Here is a 24,808-nt window from a genome sequence, read left to right as displayed (position 1 = left end):
GGGGGGAGGGGAGACAAGGTTCGGGTATCACACAAATGCTGCCTTAGATACTTACAGAAGAGTTGACAGTCATATCAGCTTATGCCTCCACAAATCATGCCATTTGTACATCTTAGGTTGAGCTGGAATAAGACGCGAAAATTCATCCCTCGGACTGGGAGATGAATAATGAGAATCCAAGATCCTATATAGAAGTCATAAAGCACATACCAGTTAGCAACACAACCAACAATAAGCATGTCGACTCAGAAAACTAATTCTTGCCATCCCCATTCTCCCAACCAGCTTTGCAGAAAAATAAGAGTATAGTAATAACAATATGAGTGTCCCAGCCAAGCCGAGGAGCAAAGGGAGAGAAAACATGATAACCTACAGTGAATAGAAATACCTGGACATAATTAAACATATAACTCTTGACTCTCCATTGGAGATGACCAATAGCGCAGGAGGGACTCCACGGTAAGCCTCCTAGTTGCACTAAGCATTGAGATGAAAAATCTGCAACCATCGATTTTATACTCCTCGAGTGGATTTCTGTGCCCAAAACTCCTTACATTCACCTGTTCCAAGAAACCCAGAGGGAGAATCAATATACGACTTCCAATCAAAGGAAAGCATAGTTTTTCAAACAGATAGGCAAATACCATACCGCTGAACTTAGTCGGTTCATGTTTATAAGATGATCCCTCCAGAAGCAATCCAATGTCTTCAGAAGTACTGCCCTCTAAATCCAAATAACATAAGGAATCAATTAAGAAAATAAGATTCTTTTTGAACTTAATGCATATGCACAAACTACACACCCAAACCCTCTATCATAATCTAATCCTATATGAAAGGTAATTATTATGCAATAAAAGAGGCATAAAATGATATCATAACCTAGTAAAAAGCAAAAGGATTTCAGGTCACTGGTATGGTCTTATTTAAATTTTAAACATTGAAAGGATTTAAATATCACCAACACCAAAGTTTGCTTCCTTTTTCCTCTTTTTTCCGATGATGACCGAGAAATCCCAGCGGGCTAGTGGCGCAAGGTTCAAAATTCGGTGGATAGTGAGGCCACCCCTTACCCTTCTCTACTTAAATACCAGGCAAAGCCTACGGTAGGGTTCGAACCTGTGACGTGCGCTAAAACCACACATCACGGGTTGCACTCTTACCACTAGCCCTGTGGGCATTCCTTTTTCCTCTTTCTTTTAATGAAAAAGAACATACAATTGGATAATGACAAATCTGGCGTGCAAACTTGATATGATGGCATACCAATGAGTTTACCATGGGGAATGCGCTTAGTAGCAAGAGCAAATTGAAGAAAAACGGTTACCTCTATTTCCTTCACGTACACAGCATCATATCCAGATTCTTGTATTACATCTAAATAGCTGGCAATGAGGAAATCTCCCAGGTACTTTCGAAGGAAATTAACCGTCTCTCTGTACTTCCCATACCTAGCACAGAAATCAGACATATATAATTAGAAGATTGAAATAAAGAAGTTTAAATCATTGAACTCATTGATGTAGATTGTCCATACTTCATTGAGTCATCGGAGCATATAGCCAGCCAGCGTCTGAAAGAAGAGGTCTTTCCACGTACACCTCTAAAAGAATTTGGAGTTGAAGGCAAATTTGGAAGGGAAAAGTTGTCAATGGATACGGATTTCACCTTCTGAAGTTGTACAAGTGAATCTACTAATGCTTCCTCGGTAATCCCAGCAAATGAATCTACACATAATTTCACAGTCAAACTTTATGATGCAAACTTGCAAAATTCATTACTGGTTATACCATAGTCCACTCTTACCATTCAATATCTCGCCTGCTACGTCTTTGAACTCCTTTAAGATTTTGTCCAAGCACCAGTTACTTGGGTGCTATGACATTTAGCAAAATAACATCAGTGAGGAAAAGAAAAAGAATGCAACGCACCATAAAACTTGTCTACTTCAGAGAAGAAATCTAGCTACCTTTTGCGGATTAACATTCTTAAAGATAACATCATCCACCACTGCTTGCATGTATCTACATAGAATTGTAATGGTGGTGAGAAAATCTTGATCCTCGAAAGTATATTGGCTTAGCTGAAAAAACTTAATCCAGAACAACATGTGCACATGCAAAGAAATGAGTTTGCATCATGAACAAAACGATCTCTTATTAAAAGCCAAGTACACTGGTCACAGTGGACTAACAGAGGGAATAGGCTAGAACATATAATGTTTTCAACTGTTTCACCGTGTACAGATCCCAGAAACAATGGTCAAAAAATATAACTCTAAACCCACAGTATAAACCTAGAGTGAATAAAGACGAACTGCCAGAACCATCTGAAGCAGGATCCGAGACTGATTTTACTGGGACCTTTTGAACCAATCACATAAATAATGTTTCAAGATACTGAGGAATTTCACCTCAAAATAGCAGTACATTTGGATATTATATTGCATACACCAAGTTAAACATGGAATTAAAAGTCAAAAATGACTGAGAGAAGAGCATTTCGTTTTATTACGTGGCTTTTCACTTTGTAAAACAATTATAACTAAAATTAGTTTTGGATAACCAACTCTGAAAGGACAAGTGATTAAAATCCCTGAGCAATATCAAAGAGCAGTTATCCTTCAAATGAGAGTGAAATTGTTACCAGCATTAGTTATGATGCACAGGAAAGCAGGGTGGGCCATGCTGGATCCCATGACCAATATCTAACTTACTTTGCAGGTCACTATTGTGCTTGATTATATAACAGAATTAATCAGAAAAAAGATGAGAGGAATCTAGATAAAATTGGGGAAAAAGAAAAAAGAAAACAAAATTTTAGAAAGGAGAAAAAAGAGATCCTGAAGAACGAAATTTTGAAGTTACTTTAGATTTTATAAAGTATTTATTCAACAATATCTTCAGCGATAAAAAACTAACTGACGCAAGGTAAAAAAATAGAATATTAAAATAAATAAGAAGAGAAAAAGGGAATAAATAACTAACCACATCTCTGTCCACATTTACATTGTATTATTTCAGTTTTCAGCAAGGACGAATACATGGGAGCAAGAGGTGCCCCTGGCTCAAACAAATTTCCCAAGTATTTATTTTAGAACAAATCATTCACTGTTGGGGAAGCTACGTAATGTTAACTGATGACAGAAACGCGGGTTAAATACTGTAAATTGGTTCAAAAACATCTCCGCTGGTTCAAATCCCGCTCGGCCCAATAATTTCCCAGTCTGCCGTGAGATAACTTATTTGAGCTTCAAATATACCCGGTTCGCAAAAGTAAACAGCAAACTAACCAAAATACCAAGGAAAAAAAATAAACTGACAAAAAGCATCTTAATGACTTCATTCTGCAACCACAACATCTCAAGGAGTGTTATAGCATCATTGTCAAAACATAAGATGCACTAGCATGAAAGTTTTAATGTGTAAAAAGAAGATTGAAAAGAGTACAAGCTTCAAAAAGTCACATTATTGTTTTTCAAACAAGTCTTTAACAAGAAAGGGAAGATGACACGACAGATTGGCTACTTCCTCAAATTTCATGCAAATTCTGGCTTAACTCTTCCTTTTTCTCAAGATAGAATTTTAATAATTTTGTGCTGAGTAGAGTTGGGTCCATGAATCTAATATCCCATATTAAGCTTTAGGATCGTCAAATCACCGAGCCCACAAAAGATATGGCTGAGAAAGTCGGGCTACAAAATATATAAAAGAAAAAATGCTGCTAGTTGTACCCTGTTCCATACCTTCACCGAAGGGTACAAGTCATTGTGCAACACAAGTCTCTTATCAGCATCAAACAGGTCATGCTTTTATTTTACTTCAAATTCTAGCATAAAGTATTGATCCTTGATTTCCCAGAGATACTATCTAACTTATAAGACGAGGAATATCATCACAACATTTGCTATACTTCTGCTGGTTCTCATTAACTAAAAAGACTTCATCTTGTTATTTGCTTATCAGCATTTTACAGAAGTATACTCCCTATGTCACATAGTATCAGAAAAAAATGCCACATAGTATGCTGACTTGGTCAAAGCTATTTTGAATTTTGTAATGTCTCATAACAAAATGACAAAGTAATAAAATACATTAGAAGTAATTTTCTCCCTTCTAATTTGATAGACCTGGATCCGAGAAGAAAATCAGAGGAAGAATCTCAAAAATGAGAAAACATGTGAAGCAATATGTTGACTTTTGCAATTTAGGATGATAAAATAGATACAGAAGTTGTAGTGCAGTGCAGAAGGTACTCTTTGTGTAACATTTTATTGCAGAGAAATGTGTTAAATTATTTTGGAAAGAGGATATCATTTTAGAGCACAGAAAAAGATAGCACAAAACCTCTTTTGGATGGAGGGAGTATATTATCCGAGTCTTATAACTTTCCAATTACAGCATACTGTGTGGAGCAAAAGATTCGTGACATTTCAAAAAGAAACTAACAAAAATAATGGGATGGTATTCTAAATATGAAGATACTTTTCATGAGTGCAGATAGATGAGCTCCAACACAGAGATATTGATTCCGGCATTCAAATGACTGAGAATCAAGGGGCTCACTTGAAAATGTGCTCTGAACAACTCTCAAAATCTCCAGTTAAAATTAATTGCCGAAGATCATAAACATGCTTTCTTTGAACCTGCGAAGGAGAAAAAGTAAAGCATATAATACAGCAAGAACGTGATCACGCAAAATCATTATTAAAAAATGAATTAGTAGACTTAATAGTAAAATGCACATATTCTTGAGTCAAAAGTAGGGGACAATATCCTTAAACGAGAAACGAAGACATCAAAACAGCAGAAGCTGAATCAGTACATGAGCTACATACCTCAAGGACTTCATCGAATTCTACTAGGCTCTTTCGTATCCCAAAAAAGTATTTCTCAGCATTGATTTGTAAACCCAAAAGCTGACAGTTAAGTAATGTTTCAACAATCATCGTTAGAAGCATGTCAGAGAAAGAAAAAAGAAGATATATCTTTGAAAAACAGAAATAACACTGAAGCCAAACATATCAAAGCCACACTTATCCATATAAAGAACAAAAGGGGAAAGACCCCAGCATACTAAATTACAGAGACAGAAACAAAGCAAACAGGGATTATTCAGCACCTGTTTAACTATTCCATGACCTTCTATTGGGATATCTTCATCATTTGTGATCCTGGATATAAGCTTCACTGCCCACTCAGTGTCAAAGTTAAATTTTTGAAACATCTCATCCTGCAAGCTGTAATAAATAAAAGTAGCTAGGATCAGCAATGGCATTTAAAGGATAACAGGTTAGTCACAGAATGTAGTAATCTTTTCACGAAAAGCTGAAATACACTTTTCAAACTTATACAAGAATTTTGATATTTCACCAAAACCAAGAATATTTTCAGCACACTAGAGGCGAGTAAGGCCAAGAGTACAATTTAGAGTTTAGATAACTGCAGAAAAATCTAATGCACATACACCTTGTGGAGAACTTTACCCTGAATTAGGAATCAAGAACACTGTGAAGGAGCTTTGCCTTTTTTACCTCAATTAATCAAGGCATAGAAAATTATGTTATTTTGGTGATCTTTTATATGCAATAGTGCTTATAACTCACATAACTGAACCACCAACAACTGTTTATTTCAGAAACATACATATAGACATGTGTATGTACACGTGTGCACGCGCACACACGCACACTCATATATGCAAGTATCTTCTTACGAACAGAACAAAGATATAGTTAAGTTCTTTTTTTTGGATAAGGAAATCGGAAAGGATGGTTAAGTTATATTTTCTTCACGATCAAAGTATTGCAGAGGAAGGATTAAACTTAAATCTAGCATCTTACCTCACCATAAATCGTGTTGATCCAGGATCACCCTGCCTGCCAGCTCTACCACGAAGCTACAAGGCACAACTTATAGATCAATACCAAAAGCTAAATCACAGAAACGAATTTGTAGAACAAGCCATTATGAGTTGCATCACCCATTTTTACATTAGGCTGGTTCTACAGGTAATGTTCCAAAAAGATAGAAATAAGTTCCTGGATTTCTACAGTAAAAGTTAGCTATTATGAAAGTTCAAGGTGGTACGAAACAAAATAAACTAAGAAAGTTTTCCCAACTTCACCAGCTAAATAAGGTGCAGTACTGCAGTAGAATACTTGCTAGACAAGGTATGAATTGTTTGACAGTTGCACATTAAGACAACTTTAAACTAGGAAGCTCCAGTACCAAATTCTAAGGTGCATATCATGCTGTAGTGGCATCAGTTACATAATTATCAAGGAGACAAAAGAAGACCAAATGAAGCAAGTAACACAATAGGGAGCTTTGTTTTGTAGGCAGACTACAGAAGTAGAATCAAATAGTAAGCACCTACTGACCTTGGTGAATGACGGGCTTAACGCCCCAAACAATATACTGTAGAAGTAATATATTTAGAAGGAAAGGAAGAGCCAAGCCCCCTCTCCCCCCCCCCCCCCCCCCCCCAAAAGGTCATAAAATTGCCCACTTCCAACACATGCGGAATTAACAAGACCATGAAAGACACAAAAAGTCTCTATGGAACTCGCACATTAACTACAGTGATAAGATTAGGCGGTCAAGCAAAATAACTGCTATACTCATAAGAATACGAAGTCGTCTAAGCATACTTTCATTTTTCTGCAACATGAATAAGCATTTCAAGAGGCCAAAGGTTTACATTATTTTATTCTTATACTTTCTTGATACAAGTGTCAATTCAGTTTTTCCTCTTTGAAAGTCCTACAAAACTAAAACTCACCTGGTTATCAATTCTCCTGGACTCATGCAGAGAAGTTCCAATGACGTGAAGGCCCCCGAGCCTTTTCACTTCTAACCCTTCATTCAAACAGTGAGACACGCAATCCTCAAGAACTGATACATAAGTTAGAGCAATGGATGGACCAAGAGGATAAAATTCTGACTGCTCATCAGCCTGCTTCTGTAGCTCTTTTATCTCCACTGACTGACTCAGCTCAATGGATTCAGATATCATTGACTTTGCCTCTTGATATGACCATTTCTTGCTCTCGTTTTTGCTAACATACTTAGCTATATAACCAATACAACAAACAGAAATCCACAAAGAGAAAGTAATCAGATAAAAAATGTCAGTACATCAATATCAAGATACTAAAGCTATAATCCATAGGGAGCTATCAGTTAAACTGATTTAGACTTGAGATACTAGTTGATTAAAATTACTAACCCATCAGAGCCGCTTTAGCCAGCAAAGCCAATGATGACGGTCCAACTTTTATCTTTGACATAACCTACAAAAAGAAATACTATCAGCAGAGGGGGATACCAGTACTTGCTTCTCTATCTAATTGGGACAGAATGCCAAAAGAACCTTTTGAGAATTGGATTCTCCATCAACATCAACTTCAGGAACATCTTGTGTCAGAAATGGAAGTATGCTATCCTCCAAAATTTCGTTCGCAAGCATCTTTATCATGTAAAAGCCATGAAAGTCATTCCAAATGCTAGGGCCTTAATATTAATGAGTAAAATGTTAAAGCACATAGATGTTAACTTGCCTTTGGATTTCCTCCCAGGATTATATCAGTACCCCTTCCTGCCATGTTAGTAGATATGGTGATTGCATATTTTCTCCCTGCTTGTGCAACAATATCAGCCTCCCTAGCAGCATACTGCAAGAATCAAGAAAATATCAATCAAAAGCCAGCAAAATAAAATCACATGTAAAGATGTGGAAGTAGGATAATACCAAACCAAACTGAAATTTTGAGTTAAAGTAGAGCTCAAGAGTTCTGTACAAACCTTGGGGCGAGCATTGAGGACATTGTGTGGAATTTTTCTTTCCTTCAGCAAGTCAGACAAGTATTCAGAATTTTCAACACTGCATTAGAATTAATATTAGTCAAAATATTGCATTAGAGACATTAGTTGTCAGCAAAGGTAATGTGAACAGAAATGAAATTCAAATTTAGATGGCTAACGGAGACCTAACAAATACAAAACTTTTTACAGTCCTACAGCATTCCAGTTCAGAGAAATTTCATAGGCTACTAGCGAGAGATCCGCAAGCAGTCATATCTTAAATCTACAACAACAACAACAATAATCCCAGTGTAATCCCACAAGTGGGGTATGGGGAGGGTAGTGTGTACGGAGACCTTACCCCTTGTGAAAGTAGAGAGGCCATTTCTGAGAGACCCTCGACGCAAGCAGTCATATCTTGAAATTAAAATTAAGCAGATACTAGTTTCTCTAGAAAAGATGATGGCATATACGTGTCAAAAAGAACTAACAGGTGAAGCTAATAACACCATTATAGCTTAATATCAGAACTTGTCAAGTAAACATCAGTTGTAGTACCTGGTACGGAAACAGACAGACCTGAGAGAGTATGCTGCTTTTTAGCAAATTTAACAGAAGAATTTTCACCAATAAAAACTTACTATATATAACCCCCCCCCCCTTACCCCCCCCCCAAAAAAAAAAAAAAAAAAGAAAAAAAATTATAAAATAGAGAAAAAAGAAAGAGGACAAAGAAAAACAACGAGAAAGTTGGTATCGCACGCCTTACCCCCCACCCCCCCCCCCCGTTTTTTAATCCTATCCTTTATTGGTTTTTGCTCCTGCTGATAGTCTAATGATGCTCACTGATTATTTTCCCTCTGTTATGCTTGTACACAGGAATAAGACAAATCAATCACTCTCTCAAGTAGCATGTACCAGGTACTTGTCTCCTGACTCCAGTTTTCACATTGAAATCAGATAGTCCTTTTCATCTGATAATATTAAAAAGGGAATCTGTCAAAAGAGTCGAGGTGTGGTTCTTTCCTAGGTACAAATGCTCATACAAGAGTATTTACATCATCCATCATATACGGAAAATTTTACAATTAAAGTGGTTACCATATTATGATGGAAACAATTATAACCTAAAAATGCTTCACTAAGTAGCTCCACAAAAGAATATACATGTACATAGAGATAAATGTATGTGTGTCTCTGGGTACACTGTTGTAATCAATGATTGTAGCATATGTGAAAGTCAATACGTAGGATAACAGTTTCATAACTTTAAAGCAGTAAATCAAGCCTAAAAATGCTTCACAGAGTAGCTCCACAAAATAATATATATGTACACACCAACATGGGTTGTGGTGGGCTATGTTGCTCGGACTATCCGAAAATGTCTCCGGGTGCGTGTCGGATCCTCCAAAAGTAATGTATTTTTGGAGGATCCGACACAGGTGCGGTAGCATTTTGGAGAGTCCGCGCGACATAGGTGGTGGGATGGACAGAATCCCTCCACTCTTAACCAGAGGTCTCGGGTTCGAGCCCTGGGTATGGAAAAAAATCCTGTTAAGGATCATAAGAAGTGCGTAATCAATCATTGTAGCATATGAGAGAGTCAATACTTAGGGTAACAGTTTCATAACTTTAAAGCAGTAAATCAAACCAAAAACATCCATGGAAGTACCTTGTGGTCCCCACTAAAACCGGACGACCCAATCGGAACATAAACTCAACTTCTTCACGAACATACTCCCATTTTCCTCGTGCAGTCTGAAGGCATAACAATAGAAAGCATGGCAAATTGAAATTAGAAACTTGACATATTCCTTTTCCCAAAACCTCAACAAACTTACTTAAGTATGATAAACATCTTACTGCAAAAGCTTGAATTGGTAAATCTTTACGAATGTTAGGCAAATTTGTGGGTACTTCAATTACTGGAATTTGAAACATCTTTAAGAACTCTTTTTCCTGCAGTGCACACGTATATAGGTGATAAGTATCATAAGCATTGAAATTCATAACTAAAACATAAACTATACCTGAAACAGTAAAAGTGACCCCACCTCAGTTTTTGCTAAGCATTGAAATTCAGTACTAAAACATAAACTATATTTGAAACTGTAAAAGTGACCCCACCTCAGTTTTTGCAGTCCCAGTCATCCCTGAGAGCCTTGGATAAAGCTTAAATAGCGACTGATATGTAATTTGTGCCACGACAACAGAATCAGCCTAACAAATGAATAGAGCGTGGACTTTTAATAAAGTTAAAATAATACTTAAGAAACAGTCAGAAAGGAGCAGTCAACAGTGGGAGATAGTATACCTGGATTTTAAGGCCTTCTTTAGCCTCCACGGCCTGATGGATTCCCTCAGACCATCGCCTTTTCTCTTCCACTCTTCCAGTCAACTGTAAAGTAATACCAAGAAATGAAATCAACGTCTGACATGCAACAAATATGTCCAAAGCTCTTCAAAGTATAATCATTTTCATGGATCAGAATTTAGTCAAACTATAAGATAGCTTTAAGACCTACAACACATGGAAGGAAATTGTCTGGAGAGACCTACAAACTCTTAGAATCCATGCAGACCTACCAAAAAGTAGGTTATAACAATTAGTTGGGATTATGTTTTACATGTTAGTACGTTCACTTCAGGTCCAATTTGCTAGGAGAATTTAGACTCGGCAAAGATTTGAGTAGAAAATATATAGAACTTCTAGTGCTAACAGTAAATATTTCCTTTTGTAAAATTTTGTTTTATATAATATTGTACTGAGATGAGCCCAGACAGAACGACATGGTCAATGAGGATTCATATAACCAACCCTAACTTACTTGGGAGTACTACTGTACTAGTAAGAGTTGCACGAGAGTAGCTTTCACGCAGAATAGTAGGATAGATAGTTGCCACAATTAACCATCACCTAGCAAACTGCAAACTGGTTTGGCAGTGTGAAAATGATAGAGAAGCCGCCAAGCCCAGCAGCGTGAGCTTGTGACCCAAGTGGGGCATTAAAGTGATAGGTCAAAATACAATTTAAAGGCGGCTTAATTATAAATAAATAAAAAGATAGAGAAGTCACTCCGAAAGCTAAATTTAGAAATTTGAACTACAACAATATTTAATTTAGAAGTCGTTTTCGTTTCTGAATTCCACTCAACTTAGGGAAAATGTAATTCCAATATTGGTAACTCACTACTTTCGAGTTTCGTCCCTCCAAGTCCATTTTAACTTAAGAAATTACTGTTCTTCTCATCAAGGTTTCTGAAATTATATTGATATATAATCTAGAAAGCAACCTTACACGAATACACTTTAGGTTAGGTGGTGAACTGAAAACTTGTTTCAGTTCCATGATCAGAGTGATCCACGGCATTGGGTAACAGTGGTAGGAAGTCAGGACTCAGGAGAATAATTCGTCTCTGATTTCCCAGTTCCTTCCTCTATCACTTAGAGACAGGTTTGTCACGCTGCTATAGCTAGTTAACCTGCCGTTCTGGTTTTTGACTGCTTCAAAGCACATATCCTAACCAAAAAGTATTTCAATTTCTTGTAATTTGGGAAGTTCCAAACCTCCAATGGATAATTATCAGCTTCCTCTCAGAATACAACACGATTTCTTAGCTCTGTATGAAATGAGAAAAAAATCTCTCTTGTTGAAAGTTTTCTATTCTACCCAGCAAATTCTGCCCTAAAGTAGTTAGACAACACAAAGCCTCAAACCCAAACTAGTTAGGATCGGGAATATGATCCTCAATATCCATTGGCCCCATTTGGACTAATTTCAGTACGATACTCAATATATCTGCATAAACCGTCAGATCTATGAGAAGTGAAACCCTCAAAAACCCTATTGTCGACAGTTTCTCAATAACCCCAACTTGCTTGTATTGCTTGGGATTGGGGCATACTTGTATTGCTTGGGATTGGGGCATACTTGTAACAGAATTATTAACCACTGGTCGAACGACAATCTTTACAAGAAAAATGCAGATAAGCATGTGATTATCCTAAAACTGACCATGCCATTATTCCTTCATGGTTGAAAAAATCCTAACAATTCTATCTTAAGGGTTAAACTGAATAGAACAAGGGAAAGAAAGTTGATGAACAAAATGACAATAAAATCATCAGTGACAACAAAAGAGACCAAGAATACAATCAAACTTTATGAGGGAGACTTCTACCGCAAGTACCTCATTGATTATAAGAGCCTTCCCATTTCTAACAATGTATTGGACGTCACGCTTGTAAAACTCCTTGGCCTTTAAACCGTTAATTACGAATCTGCAGTGGTTGATGTAATAGTTAAAACAAAACTACCTTATACAACAAAGAAACGAACAGAACAACAAGGTAAATGTTTACCTGGCCCATGGATCATTCTCATCCCATAAGTCACTAGTTTCTAGGGCCATCTCAGCAAGTGCAATTCCCTCCTCAGTTAACTCCACAGAATTATCCTTAAGCTCTATGCTATAATGCTGATAGTACAAGTAAACATCATTTAATGTGTAATGTCGTTACTGTGCTCAAGTTTTAAAGGGATAACTCAGAAACTTGAAACTCACAAGACCCTTAATAAGCAGCTCAGCTACTCTAGCAGCAACAGGGTAACGAGCAGCGTCTTTATTAGCCTGAGATAGAAGGCAAAAATAAATAAATCAAAGACAAACTCCACCCAAGGGTGTGGCCTAGTGGTCAATGAGTCGGGTCGAAAACCATGAGGTCTAATGTTCAAATCCCAGCATAGGCAAAAACACTAATGATTTCTTCTTATCTGTCCAAGACTTGGTGGACAAAGTTAACCAGTACATGTTCTAGTGGGAGATAGCAGGTATCCCGTGGAATTAGTCGAGGTGCATGCAAGCTAGCCCGGACACCACGGTTATAAAAATATAAAAATAAAACTTAAAGCGAGAGTGCATCCAAAAAGTCGAGAAGAGTAATAAAAGACAAACAAAAATAAAGAAGCAAAGATGAACAGGAAACTGAAAATAATGACATACAGCCACCCAAAATTCATGCAGTTATTACTTTCCAGTAACATAAAGAAAATTCATTTATTTTGGATAATCAATAAGTAGTACTTTGTGAGAAGATAAGAAAACAATGAGGCATACCTCACCACTTATCAGCAATGGATTTCTTCCTTCATCGATGAGGACAGAATCAACTTCATCAACTATAGCAAAATGGAAGGGCTTTGGCCTGTTTGTACAAGGTAAATTTGAACCATCACACAGATTAACAAGAAAGAGAGAAAAGGTTAATGTGTACCATCTCATCACAAGTTGCTCATGGCTAGTGGCAAGATTATCTCGAAGATAGTCAAAACCAAGTTCCTGGGCCATTGGAAATAAGAAAAGGGAAAAGTGGAAAAAGGGAGGCAGGAGACATGCAGTTGTTAGGTCAGCTAAATCAATCATCAAAGGATGTCAGAAAGCTTTCAAGTGTTAGCAACAAAGAGAAATGGAGAAGTATATATGACATAATATATATGCAAGTGAACAGCATGAAACTCACTACAACTTACTGAATTATTTGTGTATGTTATATCACAACTGTAATTAGATCTCCTCTCCTTGCTCTTCATCCCTCTCTGTTCATAGAAAGAATTACTAGAGTTGATTTATAACAGTGTGTCTAAAATCTTTATATAATAAAAACGGTTGGTCTCTAAAATTTAAAAAGACCAAAGCCTTGAATTACACATAATTCTTGGAAAAACTGCTTGCAAAATAAAATTTTGGAAACCATATATCCTAGATACAAAAAAGAAAAAAAAAACATAACGCTGAAATAAAAGACAGTTGATTAAAGAAAATTACTTGGATAAGGCCAACAGAAAGACCTAGAAAACGGTGAACACGTCCCATCCACTCAGCATCACGTTGAGCTAAGTAATCATTCACTGTTACCACTGTCAACGAAGATGCCAAAAGAAAAATTAGTAAATGCCAACGATTCTTACTTTATATTTGCAATCATGCTAATATTTGCCAGTTCTAATTAATTAGTGTATGTTTGAGGTAAAACCCCGCAGATAAATTCATGTCCTGAGTTGTTGATATTGAAGATTACTCAACAATCATCCATGAACACCATCCATAGTCCTGAAGATAAAGCAGGCAAATGTGCCTGCTGAGAGAGTAGAAATGGATGGGGAAATATTTATATGTATGTGTGTGTATGCAGGGGCGGAGGGCGAGTAGAACCTACGGGTTCGGCCGAACCCAGTAGCTTTGGTCCAAACTATGTAATTGTTTTAAGAAATTCAATGAACATGTATAAATTATTAATTTAGAACCCAGAAACTTAAAAGATCTAGAATCCCGAACCCATAAGTTTCAAATTCTGGCTTCGCCTCTGTGTGTATGATAAGTAGATAGGTTGATTGACTCATACAAATATACATTCAAACACACTCAACGCAGCATACCATGAACACCCTCTCCGGTTAAGGCATTAAGATATGCTGCCAACGTGGACACCAAGGTTTTCCCTTCACCAGTCTTCATCTCTGCAATAGCCCCATCATGGAGAACTGCTCCTCCAATAATCTAAGGTTTCCAATGAAATCATTACTGATCAATTAACATATGTAATATCTAGTTATTAGCAGAGGTAGTTTATTGTTGTATCTATATGATTATACCAAACATCCATGTATAATATCATTACGCATGACCACTCTCTGACAAGAACATCAAGATGATCTTTTGATGAAAATTAACAAAAAAGTACAAAAATATATTAGCTGTGAAATAAAGCAAATCAACATCCTTCAGAAGATGTTATGTTCATATAATCAAAATGGGCAACAATTATACACCTGAACATCGAAATGGCGCATTCCCAGCTTCCTTTTTGCAGCTTCACGAACAACTGCAAATGCCTCTAGAGATAGAAATTGCAACGAACATGATCAGAAACAAGAACTTTAATTCTTTTGGCTTAAAGATTCACTGTTTACCTTATAAAAAAAAAAAGATTCAATCTTTAATAGCAAAAAGAAAAAAACATATAAAAGTTGTCAGACCAGCTTGAATATGAGCTAGTGTCTCTCCTTCTCTCAAACGGCGACGAAACTCCACAGTTTTTGCACTCAACTATCAAATAAAAATACCAATAAAATTAGGAGGAAAAGACAAACTAAACTAGATTAACAAAAATGACAGTTGATTGTTGAGACAAAAACCAACCTGCTCATCAGAAAGATTCTGAATAAGAAGCTCAAAGGAATTAACAGAATTGACAAGCCTGAAATAATCTTTTACAACCCAATTATTCAAGCTACTTAAACCACTCCAAGATTTTCTCATTCCATTCACTGTTTCCTATTTAAACAAACAAAACAGAAAAAAATAATTAAGAATATCAAGCGAACCGAATTTTGAATTGAATGAAAGAATTTAAATAATCGTAAAGAAGAGTATCATAAGTGCTGTACCATAAGAGAAGCAGAGACTACTGGAGAGAGAGTGAGACGGCGGCGAGTTTTGGAAGAAGGAGAAGGAAAAACAAGTAAAGGGTATGTAGGGGACTTGGTGAAGAAGAGAGGAGTAAGTAGTATAGAAGGGTGGTCCTTGCGGCGGTGCGGCCGGAAATGCAGCGGCACCACTGTGGTGGTGGAGGCTGCTGCTGCTGCTGCCATTGTTGCACTGCTTTTGTTTCGGCTCTCGACTCAGCTAACGTTTATGCGTACTTACGGTAAACTACAATCTTTATATTTGCATTCCGACAGAATATAGAGTTTTAAATAGTTTGAAAAAATAATTTTTGAAGATTGAGATGAAAAATAACTTTTAAAAGTTGAAATTATGTTTGGATATGTATTTCACCGGAAAAGAATTTGAAATTTGTGAGTAGAAAAATTCAAAAATTAATCTAGAACTCTTTTTGGGATTTGAACATTTTGTTTTTAAAATTTGTAAAATCTATAACTAAATAGATATTTGAAAAAAAAAATATTCCAAATTTTATGACCAAATAGGAGCTATAATATTTTTTGTTGTTGATCTGGATAAAATAAAAGGTTTAAAGAATAATCCTTTTAAGTATAACAAACTAAGAATGAAGGAGTGTAACAGAGATGGTATAAAAGGTTCTATTATTGTTTTGTTATTCTAATAGTAACTTTTATTTTAGAATTGATCCGGAATTTGGCTTTGAGCATAGCCTAGTTTATATTTGAAAGTCAAATTTGAACGAAAATAAAGCATAAAGTAATAGGCTAGATGTATTAGAACCCTTAAATTATCAATTCTTTTGCATTTTCCTTGTTAGATTACTTTGATGTTACAATTTATGAATTATGAGATAGTAGAAAATAACTAAAGAGATAAATTAGTTGGTTATAGGGTGTGTCTTATTCGGTTTAAACCGAAAGGAATCATCGAACCAACATCCATTTTTTTTTCTTTGACAGATGAAGTTCTATCAAAGAATTTTGGTATTTTTATTTCGATTCTCTGTTTAAAAGATAAAAGAAACTGCTAAAATAGATATTATATATCTTTTACACACATGCAGTGAATTTTGTGATTTGTTTATACATATATATCAGTTGAAAACTATACATTTTCATGATAAGCTGTACACTCTTATCTAATTTGTCCTTCATATACATCTTTCTTCAGTCAAGAGTGCTAGTTGCTGCATCAGGACATCAATCACTACGAAATCATCAAGCGGGCAGATTGTCATGATATACATTTATTTACAAAAGAAATGACAGTCTTTTTCTTGATATGGTAAACTGCCCAGGAATCAACATTGGTACATTTCCTTCTTTTATTATGACTCGAACCCCCAAACTCTTCGTTGAGGGGTGAAGTTTTCCTTAAACTAGGCTCCCTCACTTGTCCTAAAGAAACGACAAGTCTTTTTCTTGATATGGTAAGCTGCCCAGGAGGCAACATTGGTCCGTTTCCTTCTTTCATGACTCGAACCTCCCAAACTCTTCGTTGGGGGCGAAGTTTTCATTCCACTAGGCTCCCTCACTTGTCCAAAAGAAATGACAGTGGCTACTTGGTACAATCAATTGCTCCTCGAAAGAAATAATTGATAAAACTGTAAAAAAAAAGTGCCTTCAAGAATTCATCTAACTGCAGAATAGTATACCTGAAAACATTTGATAAGCTCAATCAGGACTTCATGCTTGTCAAAGAAGCATTCAAATATGTTCACAGATAGCTTGTCCAATATAAAGAGCTTCAGTGTGACTGTACCTTGATAACTCCATCAGCTTGTCCAACAAAAAGCTTTCCTTGCCAGTAGAGTAGAGCCGTTACTACGGAATCACATGTAATAGATCCAAGTGGAATAGCAGATGATAGATCACCATCTCTGAATAGTTCCTATAAAGGAGCAGCTTAAGCTTATAAGCCAATACAACTTCAAGCACCATGAATTACAGTATAAAGCTCAAATCAAATCATCAACCGAGTACAATCTGAGAGCCTTTGAATGATACATGATTATATCACAAAAGCTGCTATTTTCATATGTTGTGTACATACCTTTACTTTTATCATCTTGTCCCAGCCGCCTGTAAACATCAATTTTCCCTTCTTACAGGCAGAGAATATGGCGCCGTCGTGTTCTTGTGCAGATTTCACCAGAATATCGTCAAACCAAATCTAATTGAATCAAAAAGCAGGAGGGTATCAAATAAAACATCAGCAAATTTTTCAATACACAATTACTACTAACTTGAACACTATTCCTTCTGAGTACACATATATGGAGGTTGATGTTCATCAATATCCCAACCTAATCAAAACAAAACTTTGTATCTGTGTTGGATTCACGACATTACCTTCGTCAAACCGTTCTCATGAGCTGCAACGAGTACATTCTCATCAACAGCAAGACAAAAAACCGAGCAAACGTTTCCTGGTGCTTCTTCCCCCAATACTGCCAAAGGACAATGATCGCTAAGGCACCATAACCGTACAGTTCCGTCCCAACTACCACTGTAAAGAACCTCATCACATATTGCTAATGAAGATACAACTGATTTATGGCCATTCATAGTGCATGATAGACTGTAATCCTGGAAAGGAGATTGAGAAAGGGAAGCTGTGTTTCAGTTTCAGTATCGAATAAACTAAATGACAATGAGAAAGTAACAGAAAATTGCCTGCAATGACCATGCTTTTATTGACTTGTCACCACTGCCAGTATATAGATATTGTCTTCCAGAGACAGCAAGGGCGTGAATACCACTATAGCGCCAATCCTGTTGCTCCTGTAGTTTCTTTAGTGGTTCTGCACTTAATGGAGTGCTAGCTCGCCAAATGCAAATTGCCCCACCATTATCACCACTAATGCATAGTGGTTTTTCATAATCGACAAAAGCTACAGCCATAACTCTTTGCTCATGACCTTTGAATGAATGTACATGAGAATAGTCCTGTAAATTGTTGGGTAACTCAGGGAAGCTCCTGAAGAGATAGCAAAAGGGGGAAATTTTGATCTAGTACGCATGCAATATGCATGATGTCTCTGTCTTTTAGTGAAAGCCATGCCATTATATATTTCAGATAAGGGAAAAAGATAAACCAAGATATATCATACTTTAAGATTCACCAAACTACTAGAGATATAAGTTGAGACTCTAGCTCCAATTCCTAACAATATTTTGAGCCAAAAATTGCATGGACTATCTATAGGTCCACACTTGGGAAAATATTAGTGGAGCAAAGTATGAAATAAGACCAAAATCGATAGGTCATAAGCTAATTCCACAAAGGGGTCCAGCAAGGATATAGTTCAAACCCTGTTAACGATGGACCAAATTATACAAATAATAGCTTTGACAAGAGTACCTGCAAAGACCACACATTGACCATTTTGTCAAATGATGAGCTGAACAGAAAACCACCTGAAACAGAGGAAAAGAAAATTATGTGACAAAAGCAAGCTCATCAGGAACAGGACAGCAAAAGGCACATAAAAATTTATAGAAGTAGTGGAACTGTCTATACTTTGTCTAAGCTTTATGCAGAGAAAAATCCACACAAATCAAGCATTAAAATCATCAAGTTGAGAAGAATTTGAACAGTGCAAAGGAGAAAACACATAAAACTAGTACCAAGAAGCTAGTAAAGAAGAAAACACGTAAAATAAGCTTGAAACTCATCAAGTACTTGAAAATCAATATCCAAGTAGCTCAAGAAAGATATATGTAGTGTTAAGATTTTCAAAACGAAACAGGCAGCATTTGTACCTCCAATTGCTAACCCTGTGATACAATTAAGATGTCCTTTAAGATCAATACATTTCACTTGACCATCGGAGAGGCCCTCAACGACATCTTTATCAGCCCCTAATTTTCCAACACCATCATCCTCTTGGTTTGCATTTTCCACAGCGCAGGTATCACTGGTGCACCTCGATGATTGGTTTCTAATCTTGTCGATTGACTGACAAAGGTCTCCAAGAATTAGGCAATTACACATGTTTTCCTTTTCCATTTCCTGCTTTAAGTCTATTGCCTCGCCACGCTCAGATTTGATCACAAGAACCCTTAATGTTTTCCACAGTTCAGATGCAAGTGGCCTATTTGCTGGATTATAATCCAAGCATTTAAAGAGAATCTCCTTCACATTAATAAATTCTGACCCCATTCTACATTCAATTAGAATCATAATCTTTTGCCTCCATTCCATGTACCATCTAACATAATCAACACCTTTTTCATCTCTAACTGCAGTAACCAGATAACTCAAATAATTCTGCATCTCTTCAGCGAATGGTTTATCAACCAGAAATGAAATAATTACACAAGCTAATGACCAAATATCAGAACCGTATCCAACATGATGCCTTGAGCTGCCTAAATTTATCACAGTATCATCCAGTTTCAGTAACTCAAACAATACCTCTGGACTAACAAAAACACAATCTTCCACCATTTTATTTATCAATTTTACGATCAAATCTTCGCTAACAGTGCCAACAATAATCTCTATAAGCGTCTTGTGAACTCTCCTTCCCGTTGCCAATACCTCACTAATATCAACATAAACACGACCAAACTCGTCAAAACCAAAACAAGAAAGACCCAAATAACCCGGAAGCAATCCTCTCAAATGCAAATTGTTCACCGCTTGACAAACATCCGAACCAACTATCACTAACCCAGCTGTATTACTGACCTTATCGTCACCATTCTTCTCAAGAATTGCATTCCTTAACACACTCGCCTTCCTTAGCAAACTCCCACTAAATGTCTCAGAAACCATGTACACGCAATGATTATTCATATTATACCAAAACCCGTAAACCTTACACATTACATGAAGACCTAAGCTTGATTTGATAATTGACTCTAACTCATTTCTCTCCCCTTCACTCAATCCATATAATACACTTATAACTTTCACTTCATAACTGTATTCAAACTTCTTACAAGAACCCTTATTTAAGTCATCAAAATATCCAATTTCAAGAAGACTAACCTTTTCATTCTCTTTCAAAACACACCCCATACAAGAAACATTTTTCAAAACCTTCAAAACCTTCCCATAACAAACAAAACAAAACCCATTATTATCATCACTAGAACCTTTTGATTCAATGATTATACTATCCTCTGGTAAAACCCATGTTCTCCAAGTTGAGTAAAACTCATGAGACCATAAATGGGGTTTGATAAAAATAGGATCGTTCTCATATTTTTCGGTTGAAACATGGTTATTGGGAGTCTTTGAAGTGTTGGGGGTGGAAAAGCGCAAGAGATCAATGTTTTTGGGGAGACATGAAATGGGGTTGGGCAGTTTCACTAGCTGAGTACAAGAGGGGCAGCGGATTGTACCAGGAAAGGGGTTTTGTAGCTGAGTCAAGCAGTCTTCGCAGGCGGAGTGGCCGCAGGCGAGGACACGAGGGACGGTAGAAACGTCGCCGTATTGTTGTAGACAAACTGGGCACTCCGGCAGCTCAAGTGTTGACTCTGCTTCATCCTCTGCCATTTTATTTGAGTTTTTGGAAGCTTACGGCGCAGGGAGTGAAGAGTGAGGCAGACAAGAATCACAACATATGCAGATAAAACTAAGAACAAGAGAAATTGTCGAGCAAAATGATTAAAACGATGAAGTAGCCAAAACTTATTAAAAGGTAACAAGAAATGGTAACAGAAGTTGCTGACGTCTTTTTCTTGCTTTGGTGCCATTGCTCTTTTGTGAAAACATTAAAATAATTGTTTATTTATCTAATTGATTTTCCTTTCTTTATACATTTACCTTGGATTTAATGTTTATTAAGAAATTGGTTTCTAAAGCGACTTTGTATAAAGGTGAAATTTTTTTGAAAAATAAAAAGAGGGGAAATTACTACTATCATAAGAGAAAGATGAATTTTTTTTATCAATTTTAATTAATACTTGTCTGAAAACGTTGATCGATTTGTGTGAATCGACATATACAGCCATCGATAAGAGCTTGAGAAAAAAAGATGGATTAACCAACAATTTGAGGAGTGAAGAATTACGACTGGTCGAAGTGAAGACTGAAAATTGTCGTAACTGAAGTAATGAATGAATTGCTAGTTTCTCAGATGACATTCCTTTGCACTTTGTCCAATTTTGTTTGCGACTTCATATATTGTCTTTGTTTAGTCTGGTGCGGCAGATTTTTGTATGTTTATCGATGAGCAAACTTGGATAGCTTTCATAGTTTTCTAGCACTAGCGTAGATTTTGAAAATTTTAAATAATTAAAAGAGAGCTCGAATAGATCTAAATTGTTCATCCCTTCTTTTTTACCCTTTTAACACTACATTTTCAGTTCAGTACAAGGCAAAATAGAACCAACTTGAACTAGAATCAACCTATTCGAAAAGAATTGAAATTTTAATTTCGGTGTGAACCTTTAGCCGTATGCATCGGAATGATGATCTCACTTGTTAATCTCCAAGAAAAATTAGTTTAAGAATTTTCAAATCATGGTTGTTCTTGATATTTACTTTGCATTATTTAGCAGTGATGCATTAACAAAAGAAAAAAAACAAATTGATCTAGCAGGAGTAGATTTTCTTGTTAACACTTGGCAGTAAAAGAATAAAAGAACCTAGCAAGAAGCGTCGGAAGTAAAGAAATGTTGCCGGTTGACATCGTTTAAACTAATTGTACCTATTGATGACAAGGTCTAAGAAGCAATAACAAAAGCAGAGGGTAACTCAAACCTTGTCCAACTTGTCCTGGCACTCGGCTAAACCATTGCCAGAAAAATCATGAATGAGCAACAACAGCGGTATGATGAAACCTAACATCGGTGGTTATAATACTGGGATACATTGAATAAAAAACATCTTTATTAGCACGAAACATTCTCAAAGACTCGAAACTCAGGTAAATCATACATTTGAGGAGCCAGCTAAAAATTAATGCAAGATAAGCAGGACCAGCAAGCAAACACGGGTTTCAGTTAATAGACAGCTCTCAAAGTTTAACCAACATGAGGCATTTTATGCAACATAAATTTATCTTTGACAGTCTAGAAAAGGAAGTAAACAGAAAGAAAAAGGGCTCTCTCTGGCAACGTAGCCTCCATTAGCAGAAGACTGAGCATATACAGAATCAACTGCAAGAAAGAAGAAATAACAAATTAGATTTTAGTAACTCCACAAGCAAATATGAGTAAACAAATGACTTCAACAACAAAACCCATGCGAACGGATAAAACTGACTTCAATGCCACCTACCAACACTACAAGTATCTTATACAAGAACTTAAATGAGGTGAATGCAATTTCTTTCACAAATCAGGAAGAGAGTAGAACAATAATTGGTGATGATGCAACCCCCCCCCCCCCCCATAATATTCACCAGAAATTATCCCCTCCCCCGGTCTACAGTTAACAGAACAATTCTTTTACATTCAAAAGTTGAAAAGACGAATATTCTTTAATGTATCTAGTTTGGTTCAGACCTTAACAAGAGCAACACTACCCCTTAATAAGGTCATTTTAGCAAACATAAAATCATAATTTCCAATTACTGAAATATGTCTGTAAGTACCATCACCAAATAATTATGTATGCCTTTTTCCTGAGAAAACAATCCAAGGAGAAAGAAATGGTACAAGCAACACTATAGTACACATCAAATATCAGATGAGGTTCAAATAAACATTAGTGTAACAGTTTGCACGGTGTGTACAAGAAGGGAAAAGAGATAGCATGACATATACAATCCACCCCATCTCTCAGATTGGTTTAATTTGATTGATAATATTAACAGCTAAACGTATCCATCAATTGTATTACCATTCAGTCATATTCCTGAATGTATGGTTCCTCCTATTTTATAACAAGAAAACTTTCTGCTACTCAGACCACTACCCTCATTCTACACTTAACATCAGTTCTACAGCCTCCTCCCTATTATCCCACATATCCCCCAACTTTATACAACTTCCTTCATAACTTTCATTTCTAGATATCAGAGTATCATTACTTTTCCTATTTTTTCCTTTCTACTATCCTGAAGGAAATAAGTCGCATTCCACTAAATAATCTTACACCTCAAACCCACAATCGCATTCTAGTATTATCTCGGTTTTCTTGTCATACAGTAACAAGCTCACAAACCTAACAAGTCACAAGCCTTTTCTATAGAAACACATTTCTAAAAAAATTTCTCTCTTCATGTACAAATAACCTATTAAAACACAACTTTACTCTAAGCTCCATAAACATTTCATCTTCTGTTTCCTCCCACCCATCGAACATAAAACCCAATGATATGAACAATGGCTTAATCCCAGACAACGTCTAGCAAATTAGGGCCACTGCAGAAACTAAGAAGCCCATAAAGGAAAGTACGTTGACCATTAAATTAACGAGGATACTAAAAACTCGAAGCCGTATGATTTAACGAAGATACCAAGCAAGTCAATCCTAATAGATCACTCATCGATTCATAATCCAACAGTCCATGTTCTAGATCTACAAAATCAAATTTAATACACTTACTTCTTGTGCCTCATCGCAAATTTAGAGTTCTTCCTATCCTCCTCTGCAAAATCAGCCATTATGTAGATCAGAATCAGATTCAATCAATCAAAAACATAGAGATTGAAACATATATGTATAAATTAATAGTAATACAGTAGGTGCGCACCAGTGAAACCGAGGGAGAGCTTGGTGATGATAGCGCCGGTGACGGCGAAGCCGACGAGGAATGGCCAGTTACGGCTCCATTCACGACGGAAGAAGACCGGCCACGGATCGAATTGCCTCATTTTCTCCTAGTTAGGTTTTTTTTAACGCTCTGTGCTTGAGAGTGTTGTGATCTGTGGTTAATGGAAGATGGGACTGTATAGATAGCCTTATAGGAAGGTGTACTTATTGGATGGGCCAAAGCTAAGTGTGGCCCAATGATGGATGGGCTACGGGACATGACACGGGGCTTTTGCATCTATATCTGATTTTAGGGTCACAATTGAACCTATGCCCACTTTGCTAAAAAATATGCAAGCCTACCCACTTACGATCAACGTCGGACTTGTTGGGCCTGAAGTAAAAAAAAATAGTCTGAAGTCAAAAAATTGCACTTCAGATGCACTTAAGGTCAAACAGGTCTGAAGTGCAACCAATGGTTTCATGCACTTAAGGCCAATAAATTTGAAGTGAAAAATTGTAATTCAGATACACTTAAGGCCAAAAGGTCAGAAGTGCAACAAATATTTTCCTACACTTTAAGCCAATAAGTCTGAAGTGAAAAGTTGCACTTCAGATGCACTTAAGGCCTAATAGGTCTGAAGTGCAACCAATGGTTTCATGCACTTAAGGCCAATAAGTCTAACGTGAAAAATTCACTTCAGATGCACTTAAGGCCAAAAGGTATGAAGGGCAACCAACGTTTTATGCACTTAAGGCCAAATAGGCCTGAAGTGCAAATTGATAGAAATTTGTTCTTTGAATTATAACAATCCAATATACGATTTAATACGTAAATCTACTTCAAATGAGCTCTAATTTGAAACATAACCTCCAAATATC

The 24,808-nt window shown here is 36.5% G+C and overlaps 2 protein-coding genes across 4 annotated transcripts in view; both read right to left on the bottom strand.

Annotated features, from left to right (window-relative positions):
* Positions 1 to 21,022, bottom strand: part of LOC109239225 (protein translocase subunit SECA2, chloroplastic) — a 21,742-nt gene extending 720 nt beyond the window's left edge. For 2 of the 3 annotated variants that reach the window (XM_019405765.1, XM_019405766.1), the window contains exons 1-32: positions 15,253 to 15,506; positions 15,005 to 15,139; positions 14,842 to 14,911; positions 14,635 to 14,699; positions 14,242 to 14,362; positions 13,631 to 13,722; positions 13,336 to 13,401; positions 13,080 to 13,144; positions 12,923 to 13,010; positions 12,371 to 12,436; positions 12,168 to 12,283; positions 11,996 to 12,086; positions 10,120 to 10,203; positions 9,933 to 10,025; positions 9,669 to 9,764; positions 9,478 to 9,563; positions 7,806 to 7,884; positions 7,562 to 7,675; positions 7,375 to 7,470; positions 7,231 to 7,294; positions 6,784 to 7,073; positions 5,843 to 5,898; positions 5,122 to 5,239; positions 4,838 to 4,918; positions 4,566 to 4,645; positions 1,970 to 2,024; positions 1,807 to 1,876; positions 1,538 to 1,727; positions 1,328 to 1,451; positions 650 to 724; positions 389 to 560; positions 56 to 184 (exon numbers count right to left, since the gene is read on the bottom strand). In XM_019405765.1, the coding sequence (XP_019261310.1) occupies positions 399 to 560; positions 650 to 724; positions 1,328 to 1,451; positions 1,538 to 1,727; positions 1,807 to 1,876; positions 1,970 to 2,024; positions 4,566 to 4,645; positions 4,838 to 4,918; positions 5,122 to 5,239; positions 5,843 to 5,898; positions 6,784 to 7,073; positions 7,231 to 7,294; positions 7,375 to 7,470; positions 7,562 to 7,675; positions 7,806 to 7,884; positions 9,478 to 9,563; positions 9,669 to 9,764; positions 9,933 to 10,025; positions 10,120 to 10,203; positions 11,996 to 12,086; positions 12,168 to 12,283; positions 12,371 to 12,436; positions 12,923 to 13,010; positions 13,080 to 13,144; positions 13,336 to 13,401; positions 13,631 to 13,722; positions 14,242 to 14,362; positions 14,635 to 14,699; positions 14,842 to 14,911; positions 15,005 to 15,139; positions 15,253 to 15,456 (3,192 nt within the window). In that variant the 5' untranslated portion in view covers positions 15,457 to 15,506 and the 3' untranslated portion in view covers positions 56 to 184; positions 389 to 398. Of the gene's footprint in view, positions 1 to 55; positions 185 to 388; positions 561 to 649; positions 725 to 1,327; positions 1,452 to 1,537; positions 1,728 to 1,806; positions 1,877 to 1,969; positions 2,025 to 4,565; positions 4,646 to 4,837; positions 4,919 to 5,121; positions 5,240 to 5,842; positions 5,899 to 6,783; positions 7,074 to 7,230; positions 7,295 to 7,374; positions 7,471 to 7,561; positions 7,676 to 7,805; positions 7,885 to 9,477; positions 9,564 to 9,668; positions 9,765 to 9,932; positions 10,026 to 10,119; positions 10,204 to 11,995; positions 12,087 to 12,167; positions 12,284 to 12,370; positions 12,437 to 12,922; positions 13,011 to 13,079; positions 13,145 to 13,335; positions 13,402 to 13,630; positions 13,723 to 14,241; positions 14,363 to 14,634; positions 14,700 to 14,841; positions 14,912 to 15,004; positions 15,140 to 15,252; positions 15,507 to 17,032; positions 17,162 to 17,323; positions 17,444 to 17,622; positions 17,860 to 17,946; positions 18,220 to 18,634; positions 18,691 to 19,035 lie in introns of those variants that run through there. The other variant, XM_019405767.1, reaches the window with a different exon arrangement.
* Positions 21,023 to 23,775: 2,753 nt separating this feature from the next.
* Positions 23,776 to 24,128, bottom strand: LOC109239224. The gene is made up of 2 exons (XM_019405764.1): positions 23,928 to 24,128; positions 23,776 to 23,822 (listed from the first exon to the last, which is right to left on the bottom strand). Exons 1-2 carry the CDS (start codon positions 24,046 to 24,048, stop codon positions 23,776 to 23,778), a joined length of 168 nt encoding a protein of 55 aa, XP_019261309.1. The 5' UTR covers positions 24,049 to 24,128.
* Positions 24,129 to 24,808: the final 680 nt, after the last annotated feature.

This window comes from Nicotiana attenuata, unplaced genomic scaffold, assembly GCF_001879085.1.
Source record: "Nicotiana attenuata strain UT unplaced genomic scaffold, NIATTr2, whole genome shotgun sequence".
NCBI lineage: Eukaryota > Viridiplantae > Streptophyta > Magnoliopsida > Solanales > Solanaceae > Nicotiana > Nicotiana attenuata.
The sequence above is the reverse complement of the archived record's forward strand: the minus strand, read 5'-3'. Positions and strand labels throughout refer to the sequence as shown.

Coding starts and splice junctions, on each gene's coding strand:
- LOC109239224 (XM_019405764.1), bottom strand. CDS start 24,048: ATGAGGCAATTCGATCCGTGGCCGGTCTTCTTCCGTCGTGAATGGAGC. Junction 23,823..23,927: donor GCTCTCCCTCGGTTTCACTG/GTGCGCACCTAC, acceptor CTGATTTTGCAG/AGGAGGATAGGAAGAACTCT.